The sequence below is a fragment of the Leptonotus elevatus genome, chromosome 8, assembly GCF_054856555.1.
Source record: "Leptonotus elevatus isolate MCC_2025b chromosome 8, RoL_Lele_1.0, whole genome shotgun sequence".
Lineage (NCBI taxonomy): Eukaryota > Metazoa > Chordata > Actinopteri > Syngnathiformes > Syngnathidae > Leptonotus > Leptonotus elevatus.
In genome coordinates this window covers 2,335,150-2,347,587 of record NC_141246.1, presented here as the reverse complement: position 1 = coordinate 2,347,587, position 12,438 = coordinate 2,335,150, and the positions used below count along the sequence as shown (strand labels likewise).

The 12,438-nt window shown below is 41.3% G+C and overlaps 2 protein-coding genes across 3 annotated transcripts; one reads left to right on the top strand and one right to left on the bottom strand.

Moving 5' to 3' along the window:
* Positions 1-216: 216 nt before the first annotated feature.
* Positions 217-8,826, bottom strand: LOC147169203 (GTP-binding protein 1-like). 2 transcript variants are annotated; one of them, XM_086083492.1, is made up of 14 exons: positions 8,757-8,826; positions 8,268-8,457; positions 6,866-6,977; positions 6,619-6,799; positions 6,168-6,351; positions 5,918-6,082; positions 5,523-5,646; positions 4,940-5,054; positions 4,710-4,854; positions 4,150-4,332; positions 3,917-4,052; positions 2,965-3,143; positions 2,768-2,893; positions 217-849 (listed from the first exon to the last, which is right to left on the bottom strand). In XM_086083492.1, exons 2-14 carry the CDS (start codon positions 8,451-8,453, stop codon positions 700-702), a joined length of 1,986 nt encoding a protein of 661 aa, XP_085939618.1. In that variant the 5' UTR covers positions 8,454-8,457; positions 8,757-8,826; the 3' UTR covers positions 217-699. The 2 variants fall into 2 exon arrangements, with proteins under 2 accessions (XP_085939618.1, XP_085939616.1); XM_086083490.1 differs by having other exon boundaries at positions 8,640-8,808.
* On the top strand, positions 8,290-12,222 carry LOC147169202 (galectin-2-like). Its single transcript, XM_086083493.1, has 5 exons — positions 8,290-8,487; positions 9,408-9,530; positions 10,288-10,361; positions 10,446-10,605; positions 11,915-12,222. The coding sequence occupies exons 1-5, from the start codon at positions 8,473-8,475 to the stop codon at positions 12,059-12,061; spliced, it is 519 nt and encodes a 172-aa protein (XP_085939619.1). The 5' UTR covers positions 8,290-8,472; the 3' UTR covers positions 12,062-12,222.
* Positions 12,223-12,438: the final 216 nt, after the last annotated feature.

The following is a 12,438-nucleotide window of genomic DNA, read 5'->3' as shown; positions in this document are numbered from 1 at the left end:
GTCTCCATTTTTGCGCAAGAGTGAGTCTAATCAGTTGGGCTGTCGCCTGAACAGCCTCATATTCACAAGAGAATGTTCTTCCCTGTATGAGGTCACAAAATGAACTCTGTAATATTTTTTTATGAATTGCCATTCATGGCTGCTCATATCGTTTTTTTAGTACATTACAAACCTTCAATATTATTCACACCTTAATAGAATTCATAGAAACACCAGTGAGAGTGTAACATGTTCAGTGCTTTCTCACAGCAGTTTTATTTAAAAGGATTTACAACACAAACTGCAACCATTTAATTTAAATGGTACGGTTTGAACATAAAAACTGTGTATAAAAAAACAAACAACAACCTTCTTTTTTTTTATGCAACTTTTTAAGGGATGAACAAAGAAAACACAAGACGGATTGTGCCATTTTCGAGAGGGGACAACAAACGAGATCAAACAACATGCCGATCTTTGTAGCTTCCTAACAAAATAAAAGTGTTAAGCCCTCATTGTGTCGCTCATGACATTTCATTGCGGCAACTTGAAAAGATCCATTTGTGTGCTGTTAGTGGTTTGTACAAAAATACTGACTGATGGTTGATTGATGTTTTCATTTGGCATATTTTGACCCAAACTGCTGGTGATTTCTTACCTAACGTCACATGAACTTTCGGTGTCCTGCTAAACTGTTGGTGTGTGTGTGATGGACCTGTCTTAAACGAGGCCCGCCGTCGCCGTCGTCGCCGCCGTCGTCATTGTTGTTGTTGTCGGGACCAGCGGTGGCGTGGTCGCCACCACGTTGGCACTTCCTTTCCCTCTGTGCCGCTGGCCGCCGCGCCGCCGTCCTCCGCCTCCTGACTTGAGCTGGGGACAGTACGAGAAACACGCGCATGACGCCATCCAGGGTTCAAAGTCAACAAATTCAAAATGATAAATTTAGAGAACTCTTTAGAGACCTCGTTAAATTTAACAGCCAAATCATTGCAATTTCAGCCGAGTAAGCCGTGGATGCAAAATGCAGTTCGGAGTGGACTTAAAACGCCCCCACACGGATTTTCAACCTCGTAGCGCCTTCTTCTTTCCTCTTTGTTGTTAAACGATTGCCCTGGCGGCTTTGTGTGCCATCTTATGACATCACGCTTACAGTATTGTTTGTACACCTTATTGAACAATGAAAATTAAAAACTGACCCAAATACTAACCTCCTAAACTACTAGGGACATGTAGTATTGCACTTCGGCCTCTTCCGTCAAACCGTTTAGTTAGCTCCGCCCCCGGCGGACTGAGGGTTGATGAGTGTTTGTAATTTTCGATGCTCCAAAATGTGTTAAAAAAAAACAACAACTTTACGTCATAAGACGGCGCATCATTAAATTGCAAATTGTGTTAGATTTTTTTTTATATTTAAACCATTTTGAAAAAGCCGTGTGGGCGGAGTCAAACGTTTAAGTCCACCCAATCTGCATCCACTGCTACTCGTTTCAGCCGCACAGTCATCAGATTTCTGCAGTAATCCATGAAAGTAGACTGATTACCGTCCGTTTGTGTTTTTTCAAAATAAGATATTTACAACCATCTGCTTTTATTAACAGTAAGTGTATTTGCTGATTTTCTGGCGGATATTACGGATATCTAATTTAATTTATATTTCTGAAATAATGCCGTTTTTGAACAGGATAGAAATTAAAACTTATATTGCAAAAAAATTATCTTAAAATATATATAGCCCTAGTTCCAACGAATTTGAAATTTCAAAAAGACCTTAAGTAACAGACTTTGCAGTAAAAAGTTCAAATGTGCTAATTTTTTGTTAGAGGTGGGGCGGGGGGTGTACACAAATCATAATAAATCAATGATTTCATTAAACTAGGGAAGCAACTTTCGAATATTTTTAGAATGGAGTGTTGAAAAGATGATCCCATAAAAATAGATTTTGCATTACTGCATGTAAAGTTATCTTTGTCCACTTGGGGTCGCCACACTCACATTGTACACAAATTCTACAGCAGCTCCTCCTTTTTGAATACATGCACACAATGTATGACTCATAATTAATACGATCTTTCCTTACGCCAGTTGTTTATTTTATAACTGCCATCTTGCACAACAGAAAAAAAAATGATTAGAAATAATCCAGAGTAGGAAAAAAAGTCCCTATGTGCTATATAATTAACATCATCGCTCTTCTCATCTGTTAATGCTAAATGTCAAATGGAAAAGCTTAAAAAAAAAAAAGCCCAAAAGTTGATATAGAATCCTCTCGCCACTTGCTCTTCATTACCGCCACCCAGTGGCATGCACAGACATTTTTGGGGGCAAATGCTCCGGGGGGGAAAAAGGGCGCTTTTTTATGGAATACCTTATTGACAATTCCGAGATGTCACAAATCAAGATGGCGGTCAATTTGCTGAACGAAATCTATCTGCTCAATGAAAAGCACTGGACTTTGGATCGTTATAATTTGATTTGTGAGGATTATTTTGATTTAAAAATGTGACAGAGAGAGCGAGAGACCGAGAGTGCGACCACGCGGCGCATATCGACCGGGGCTTTTTTTTCCTCCCACGAGTTTAATTGTGCAGCTTTTCTTAAAGATTGTGTCAACATTGACCTGTCACCTATCCTCAGTAAACTGAAAACTAAACAAAAAACTTTCCAAAGGGCACTTTTTTGAGAGAGGGGCAGAGGGGCAAGGGTGTCAGCACCACTAGGGGTCTGCCTGTGCACGCCAGTGCCGCCACCGTCACGTGACGATCTCGTCCAAGAAAGAGTGCGTGCTTACCGGAAGCGACGCAGCGTTGGAACTGGGCGGGTGCGTCTCCTCCGTGCCATCCTTGTACATTTTCTTGCTGGCCAGCATCTTGGCCTGCTGCGCCTTGGCCGCCTGCGTGTTGACCGACTGCAGGAGCTGAAAGCAGCAGATTTTTAGAGTCTGTGTGACGCGACCACCGTCAACGCGGTGGCGCCGAGGCGGCTGACCTTGGTGATGGTGCCCACGGCTTTGGTGCGGCCTTCCCGGAACACCAGTTTCTGGTCGCAGTGCAAGTACTCGGGCGTCTTGATGAAGCGGAAGTGGACCGCGGCCTTGTCGCCGGTCCGCAGGCAGTCCTTGCTCATGGTCAGGATGGTAGCCGTCTGTCGGATGCTGCCGCAGTGGACTGACGGCAGGTAATGGAGAAACATTTTAGTTAGGGCTGTGCAATTCATGAAAATTCTATTACAATTACAAAATCTGCATAATTGTAAAATATACATACATGTTAATAGTCGTTAGAGTTGTTTAAATGTATACATTTGCAACCTTTTTATTTTCTTTTAAAATCCATCCATCCATCCATTTTCTGTACCGCTTGTCCTCACAAGGGTCGCGGGGGTTGCTGGAGCCTATCCCAGCTGGCTTCAGGCAGTAGGCGGGGTACACCCTGAACTGGTTGCCAGCCAATCGCAGGGCACACAGAGACGAACAACCATACTCACAATCGCACCTATGGACAATTTGGAGTGTCCAATTCACCTGCCATGCATGTTTTTGGAATGTGGGAGGAAACCGGAGTACCCGGAGAAAACCCACGCAGGCACGGGGAGAACATGCAAACTCCACCCGGGAAGGCCGAAGCCCGGACTTGAGCTCACAACCTTGCACTGGGAGGCGGACGTGCTAACCAGTCAGCCACTGTGCCGCCTTCTTTTAAAATAACAAATGGAATACATTTTGTTTCATCCAAAAGAAACTTCCATAATTATAGTGTTTAAAAAAAATAATAATTTTACCAAAAAATAAATGATCGTCAAAATGTGAAATATGAAAAATATGAAGCCAAAATAAAATTTATCTTTTATTTTATTTTTTTTGCTGATCTGAAAAATTACTAACTAGCTGACGGTGATTCCGGAAGCGGTGGCGGGGCCGAGAGACGGCGTGGGCACTCACCCATGGCCTGGTAACGCGGCGATATCGTGGTGGGGTGGTGCAGCACCAGGATCTCCGCTTCAAACTCCCAGGTGGCCTGCGGCATCAGCTTGGGGGCCACCATCACCATGCCTTTCCGTATCGTCGAGCGCTTGATCTAATAGCCGGGACGGCGTTGGAGAGGCGGGACAACCCAACCGGAATTAGAAACTGACCAACACGCCACCCGGGCTCAAATGTTCTCCCCCTCTCACCTTCTTGAGTGCAAAGGACGCAGTCTGGCCGCCGCGCACCTCCTTGACCGGCATCCTCTTGCGGTGGATGGATTTGACGGCGATTGGGATGAAGATGCCCAACGGGTCGGGACCCAGGAGGAGCGTGTCGTTCAGTCGGATCATGCCGCGTAACGTCGTGCCCGAAACCACCGTGCCCACGCCCTGGCAGCAGACAAGTCGGCCAATATAGGCGCGCACAAGAGAAATTAAAACAAAAATCGCCACCGCACTCTTCATCATTAGATCGTTTCTCTTGCCAGCTTGTCATGCTAATGCTACCGAGAATCAATAGAAATCAACAGCATGTCTCGAAATAATCCACACTGTCAAAAAAAAAAGTCCACAGCACACTCAGTCAACATCATGAAATTAACACAATGGCTCCTCTCACCAGCTATTCATGATAATAATAATAATAATAATAATAATTATTATTATGCATCCGATTTATATAGCGCTTTTCGAGATAACCGCCACCTTGCACAATAGAAACATACGACAACTATGAGGAAGCCTCCTGTGTGTTTGTTCCCACGCACCGGTACGGAATACGTGTCGTCTATTTGGAACTCGGCGGGCTCGTCATTGTTAAAGGCGGTCCTGGACGAGAGCAGGTTGAGGAACATCTTCAGGAGCTCCATGTTCTCGCCCGTCACGTTGGAGATCTGGAAGATCGGACACATCCTGGAAAGGCGGGAAGCTCACGATAACAAAACAGACCTTGGCGATCCTTCGAAGTGTCGACAGACACGTCGACGCACGAGCTCACCTTTCCGAGCTGAAGTTGGACGCCGTGACGATGACGTCGTCCTTGTTCTGGACCAACACGGGAATCTTTCTGCAGCCGGGAGACTTTAATAGCCGCTGGAGTAATTTCAGTGTTTCTGGATACAAACACACACAAGGAGCAAGTTAAAAAATTAAAAATAATAGTATCAGAGATTAAAAATATAAAATGTTGTGGTTTTTTTATGTACACTTTTTACATATTACATTTTCAAAATTTTAAACCTAAACTTTATGATTTAATTTATTTTCATTTTTAATCAGGGACGCGATTGCATTTCTCCTTAAAGCATTAATAATTACTTCTAACTGTCTATAATTATTAATAATTAATGTTACAACAATGTATCATCATTGTTTAATCCTTTCTACACATGCAGCTCTTAAATTTCTGCTTAGTTTGTGATAAAGATTTTTCGAAGGTTATCTAAAAAATGATATACTCTGTAGAATAAATTATTAGTTTGTTTTGTATTAAAGAGGGTCGTGACTTAATGGCGTTGGGAAAATGTGGGTCCTCGTGTGAGACTACATTATATCAATGAGGTGACATGAGCATAGCGTACCTTGCAGTATGTTGGCAGGGCACATGTCTATCTTGGTGACCACCACAAACACGGGCACGTTTAACGCCAGCGCCAGACCCAGGTGCTCTTTGGTCATGCCCACAATGCCGGCATTGCTGCCAACCTGAAAGAAAACGCAGGACAACATTGAATAGTTGCGCTGGGAAAACAGACAGAATTAGGGCTGAACGATTTCCAAATGATTTTATAAAAAAAATTATATTAACGTCCTCGGCGCCCTTCCCTAGGTTTATGCTAAACGTTTTATAACGTTTATGGCAGTCAAAGAGTTAAATCTATATTTTAGTGTTTAAAAAAAAAAAAATTTTTTTTACTTACTTTTACTTTATTTTTATGGGGGGGGGGGTTCATTGGTCGCACATTTGCAGCCTCACCATGAGCATGCAGAAGTCGGGCAGGTGTCCGGTCATGCCGAAAACTGTGGTCTTGAGGTACTTCTCATGACCCGCCAGATCGATGAAGGTGATCACCTTGGAGGACTTTTCGCAGATCTTGGTCCAGTCCAGGCTGCCGCCGTGGCTGTCGGGCTTGTTGACCACCTGGGGCAACGAGACGGTAACGCACGCTGACTTCCTGCCAGGTCAGGGACGTTACGAGAGCGCTTCCTGTCCCGTACGTACGCACCTGGCCCTCGTGGTCGAAACCCAGGATGTCGTTGCCAACGCTGCTGGTCCTGCCGCTTTCCATTTCGTGCTTGTGCCTGAAGAGCTTCTGGCGCGCGAAGCCTCGGCCGTTGTCCAGTTCGCCGTGTGTCAGCACGCCCAGCAGCGTGCTTTTGCCGGCATCTACATTGCCCACCACCGCCACCCTGGACCCAGAAGACATGTTTAAGGAAGATTTAAAGCTGGGGCACCTTAAAAAAAAATCAGTTCACAAACTTTATTGAGCAAAGGAATGTATTTTACAGATGGAAAAATTATTTATTTATTTTAATATGATCATTTTGTCTCTTTATTATTGTGCGTCAAGAGACTGAGGATTACTGAACAAAATTGTGTTATCCAATGAACAATGACAGTAAGTTTTCTAACATAAACACATTTATTTAACAGCTAAATCATAGCCTGAAACCCACCTGACTTCTAGGAAGTCCTGCTCGCCCACGCGGCGGCGGATGAGGAAGTCGCCGATCTTGCCGCCCACCTCCGTGCGCTCCCTCAGCGGGATGAGGTCGGCCTCCACCTGCTCGCACAGCGATTGCACCGTGGCCACCGACGCCTCCATGTCTCTGTCGCTCAGGCCGTCGTCGCCGCCGTCTGGAGATCACCACGTGTAAAAAATCAGCGATCGAGTCACATTTGATGGGAGTTCGACGATCTTACCTGAGCCCATCCCGACAACAAAGATTGTCTCGCCACAGCCCTCGTCGAGCCGCGCCCGTAGATGTCGCTGGAGCGCATCGTACTGCTCACCTGTCGGACTCACCAGGACCAGCTGAGTAAAGTAAAAACAAGGAAAATATGGATTAACTAAGCAGTTATATTGGATACAAAAAAAGTGATTTTATGAGAGTCACCATGTAATGTTACAGAAGAAAACGTTATTTGAGAGAAAGTTTTGAAGAGAAAGTTGCACTATTATGAAAATAAATAAATCCATGATATTGCAGAATTGTTTTCAACGTTTTTATTGGAATTAACTCACAAGAGTATCTTTCCCCATAATCTCATGACAATAACACAATTTATAACACAAAAGTTACATTACAAGAAAAAAAACTTGTACTGTATTGTTCTATTACAATGAAAAGAGATATAGACATCTTCTGACGTTGACTCTTGAAATCAAAATAAAAAGTAAAATAGTGAGTAACATTGAAATGTTTTTTAGCACATTAAAAAATTGAAATTTAGTGTTACAGACATTGTTTGACGATTACACAAACAGCGGGTCACACTGGCCCCTCTTAATTAACTATCCTGATTGTGTCTGGAAAAACTCCAAAATTAGTTGTTAACGTATACAACACAAAAAAGAAAATAAGAAAAAAATAAGACCATAGATGTTAACCTAGTAGTCTGATTTTTAAAAAATGCATTTTGTAAGTATGTAAATAATCAAATACATTAATTCAACCAGAGAATTAAAGAGCGAGTTGTCAAGTTTTTTTTAGATCATTTATTTGCGGAAGATTACACATTTATATATAAATACACCATATCCATTAAACAGATGTTTTTCTAAGATGTCATCCTTTCTGTTGTAGGCTTCTCTATTTTTGTATGTATTTATTTATGTATTTAAATCATATTTTGGGGCTAATACTGTAGCTCTGTGCAGCTGGTTTCTATGTCATTTTTAGTTTCTAAAACAAAACAAAAATAACAGTAAAGAAAACAATCTAAAAAATGTTTTTGAAAACATATTTTTATAATGCTTTAAATTTTTAAGTTGAAATGCTCCACCAGATTTGTATAATTTTACTACATTAAATCTGAATTGGCTGACGTGGCCATACGTGCCGATGCAATGAATTATACATTATACTACCTGTACATGATTCTTAATCGCCCAAGTTTAAATTTTTAGGAGGTTCTTTGAGTGTACAAAAATACTGAGGGTCTCTCGAGTCCTGCATGAGGCGTTCCTCAATTTGGCAGGCGAGTGGACGTGTCACTTGTATCATGTTTCACTGCCAGCACGCAACTTCTGTGACGTGCATGTACTGATATGCATTTCACAAATAAATAAATAAATGCGTAGAAGATATCAAGTAAGGCCTACCTTGTTGCTCCAATCCAAAACATCCGCGGACTCGCCGTCGGTGCCCTCGCCGTCCTCTAAACTATCTCCCCCGCATGCATCGTCGTCTGCGGCGAAGAACACCCGGTCCGGGGCGAACATACAAACGGGCACAGTGCACTCGGCGGCGGCTACCGTTGCTGCTCCTGTCGCCACGGACGACGCCATATGTCTGTCAGAAAAGAGCATGAGCAAGTCAAAAGTTGAGAGAAATCCACGGCTGTTATTAGCCTCGAGTTAGCTAAATACTTGGTCAAGTTCGGTTAAGGTTAGCCAGCGAGCTAATGTTACACACACACACATTCTTCAACAGGATTAAACACTTATTTAAATAAACTTTTGGTGTCATTGCACCTCAGCTGTCGAAGCACACCGCTTGATGTCCAAACAGTTGACGAATCGACTTTTAAGTAACTTTAAACTACTTTGCTAATGAATGGAGTCATACTACTAACAAAAAGTGCTAGCTACCTGTTTTAGCTTAACTTGTTGGGTGTTTATTAGTGTAAAGAAGAAGAGTGTGAGTTGGGCCATATGGAACGCCTATGGTAAAAATCCGCACACACTATTGGTTGAAATATCTTTGGGCGACACCTATTGCTGGAGTTCAGCCAATGAGGTGTATTCGTTACTACGCGAGTGGGAAATCATAGAGCGCGCGTTTGATAGAAGGCACAAAATAAAATAAAAATCATAATACAGTATTTAAAAAAATTATTGAATGGAGAAAAAAAGTGAACGCCCACCGCAAAATACGCATACGCAATTGGACACAGTACCTTTGGGTTACGCCCACCATTTTGAGGTTTGGCCAATGAAGTGTCTCTACTCTCGCGTGTACGTGACGTCACAGCCCCGATTACCGATTTACAGGCGCAAAAACAAATTTTAATAACAAAAAAATCAAATAAATATAATATATTGAAAACTTTATATATTTCAGGCTATAACTTATGATAGCTCATTGCATAATATTGAATTGATTATTATTTGTATTTAGAGTGTCACTGTATTTCATTGATTTAAACCCACTATACACTGTCATCATTTTTTTAAATTTACTTTTTCCAGGTAGAACGTTTTGTTGGCATCGATTATTTTCTTTTTACTTCCTCCTCCTAGTCACTTCCTGGCCCCCACCTCTTCTCGCACCACCTGTGTTATATAAACCTCCGAACCAGCCCTCGTGGGCTCTTGTCACTCGAGGCACGACCTGCTCAAGAACCACTTAAGACAGCCAAGATGGTAAGTGGTGCACTAATTTTCATTCAGGGCATTTCTCATCTCTATTTTCTCCGACAATTCATCTTGATTTTCGAGTTAAAACAAATTACTTTTTTTATTACATGGGCTCCGGTTAAGATATTAAAATTCAATCTGCCAATAATGATGCTAATCTCAATGCTTCTTTAATCGTGTGCATAATTTTTCATACGCCCATTTCATTTATTCAAAGTGGACAATCTAAATTGTTGAACAAATAGGATTAATTGAAAGCTCAATGTAAACACCTCAGTAGATAGTGAATATATAAGATAATTAGCGTAGCAAATGATAAACCAGCTTGATGGTGTATAGGGTATAGGGCATAGTATAGCAAATCGTATGTGTGGGTGCGGGCCAGGATGTGGAAGATAGCATGTGACTTTTATTGATGACCAAAAAAAAAGCTCAAATCCATCAATCCATATATTTTATAAGCATGGAAAGACACTGTAAATAATGTACATATACATGTATATAAATATACATATAATTTATACAAATTGGTACGTGGGAGTACAGATGGTTTATGGTGAGGTGCGTCTTTATGGTTTTATATGATGAGCGCGTATGCGGTGTACAAACAGAAACTTCCTGTTTCCAAAGATTATTATGCGCTGACCTGGTTGATCATCAACACTGATGATAAGAACACCTCGCATAATCATTAGCAAAAAGTCGAGTTGTATTGTTTCACTGAACATCCATTCATCCATCCGTCCGTCTTTGTCCGTCACAGAAAGTCAAGGACATGACCTTTAAGGAGGGGCAGGAGTTCAAGATCCGCATCAAGCCCAAAGATGACTGCAACAGGTCAGTCCTCCACCAATTGACTCTCTCCAAACTGCTTTTTGTTATCTTGTTTTGAACAATAACAACATATCAAACATATCTCAGATTCTCCATCAATATTGGCCACGACTCAGAAAACATCGCACTGCACTTCAACCCGCGCTTTGACGACAATATCATCGTCTGCAACTCCATGTCGGGAGGCAGCTGGGGCGACGAGCACCACGAAGGGAACCTTTGCTTCTCCCGTGGAGAGGAGAGCAAGGTATGACAACTTAGAAACATTTTTCCCCTATTAACTCATTCACTGCCAAAAATTAATTTGAACAATTTCTATTAGTTTAACATTTTTTTCCACTTTTGCTAACAAGATAATGAAAACCTAGGATTTTTTTTGTGTAAATTTAGAACAGATGTAAAATTTGTGAGTTAACAAGTGAAGTCATGTGATTAATTACAATTTAAAAAAAATGTAATCGCCTGACGGGCCAAATAAAAAAATGGGCGTTTAATCGTAATTAATTGCATGCTAATTTTATATTTGTTCTAAATGTAAAATAAAAAATAAAGGTTTTCATTAAAAAATTTAATTAAATAGATTTTTTTTTTTTAACTAATAGAAATAGTTCACATGAATTTTTGACGTCGATAGTCGTCAATGGCAGTGAATGAGTTAAAATACACAGAAAAGTCAAAAGTATTTTTCAAATTCTGGAACCTCATGGTCATGTAACACTAAATATGAATAGATATGCACTTTAATCATCCCGTGAGGAAAATGAGATCTTTAAAAATGCAGCAAATTTTATTTAGAATCGCTGCTGCCACCTGTGGCCGAAAAATGAAACTACACACTCCCTTATCTTCACGTACACAATACGCACATGATGTCACATCCGCAGATAGAAGGCGGGAAATTTGAACCCGAATCCAATCTGAAAACTATTGGCCCGAGGCTTGCAGGAGTACTTTTGTGAACAGCTAAGGTGTGAATCTACTAATTAGAAGATGCTTCAGTCATAAATGGTCAAATAAAAAGGCGATTGTAAAGTTATTTTGGGGCAAATTGTTACATAGAGCAGCTTTAATGACGTGTTCAAACTTCGATGCTAGCTCCCCCGACATAGCATTAGCTAACATAAATCACGGCCCGTCCGTGGTTATAATTTCAGAAGCATAACAGAAAAAAAATTGGTGCATTTGACTTTGAATGGGAAAAAGTATAATCATTTTGAATCTAGAGTTTATGCTTTCAATGTAAATTTTGACATTAGGAAAAATTATTTTTTTTTTTTTCAAGGCATTAGGCTGGTGAACTGTGCTTGTAAAGAAGCATTTAAAGACACTTTTCGGCGCAATCATAGCCGTTTTATTTGTCTTAAATGCCATTCCCAAGATGAAAGCTATTAGTGAACAAGGTCTTCCGTACCGTGACTCCGCTAGGTCAACAGCTACAAAATCACACCGCGCTTTATTGCACCATAAAAAAAGCCTTTTAAGAAGATAGAAGGGTCTCATTTCCGCATTTCAAAGTCCAGTGACGTCTTTTTTTTTTTTTTCTCTCACTCTTCTAGTTCTACATCACTTTAAACCATGACGAGTTCCTTATCAAGCTGCCCGACGGCGCCACGATGAGCTTCCCCAACCGGCTGGGTGACGTCAAGTACAAATACTTCGAGGTCTACGGGGACGCCAGGATCGTCGGCATTAAGATCAAGTAGTCGGTTGAGGAATGGTCGCTTCGACGTTGACAAACCTGGACGTGACCCCTTCGCCATCCGGCATCCTGGCTCTCCTGGATAGCTTGCAGGGACATTTTTGACCTTGTAATGACAAGAAAGTGCCTCAAGAGGGAGCCAGACAACAGCCTGGCACAATGGTCAACGGGTTTGCAAATAAATGCAATAAAAAAATGGGCAATGTCTTTATTTTCTGTTTACACACAGACCAAGATCGATAGCAGCATAGTTCACATTTCAGAAGATAGCAAAAATAAGAAGGAAAATTGTAAAAATAGTGAGAAATTTTGCTGCATGCTTTGAATGGAGAAAGACTTTGAAATGTTATTTGTTTATAGCAGCTTTTATGAAGAGGTACA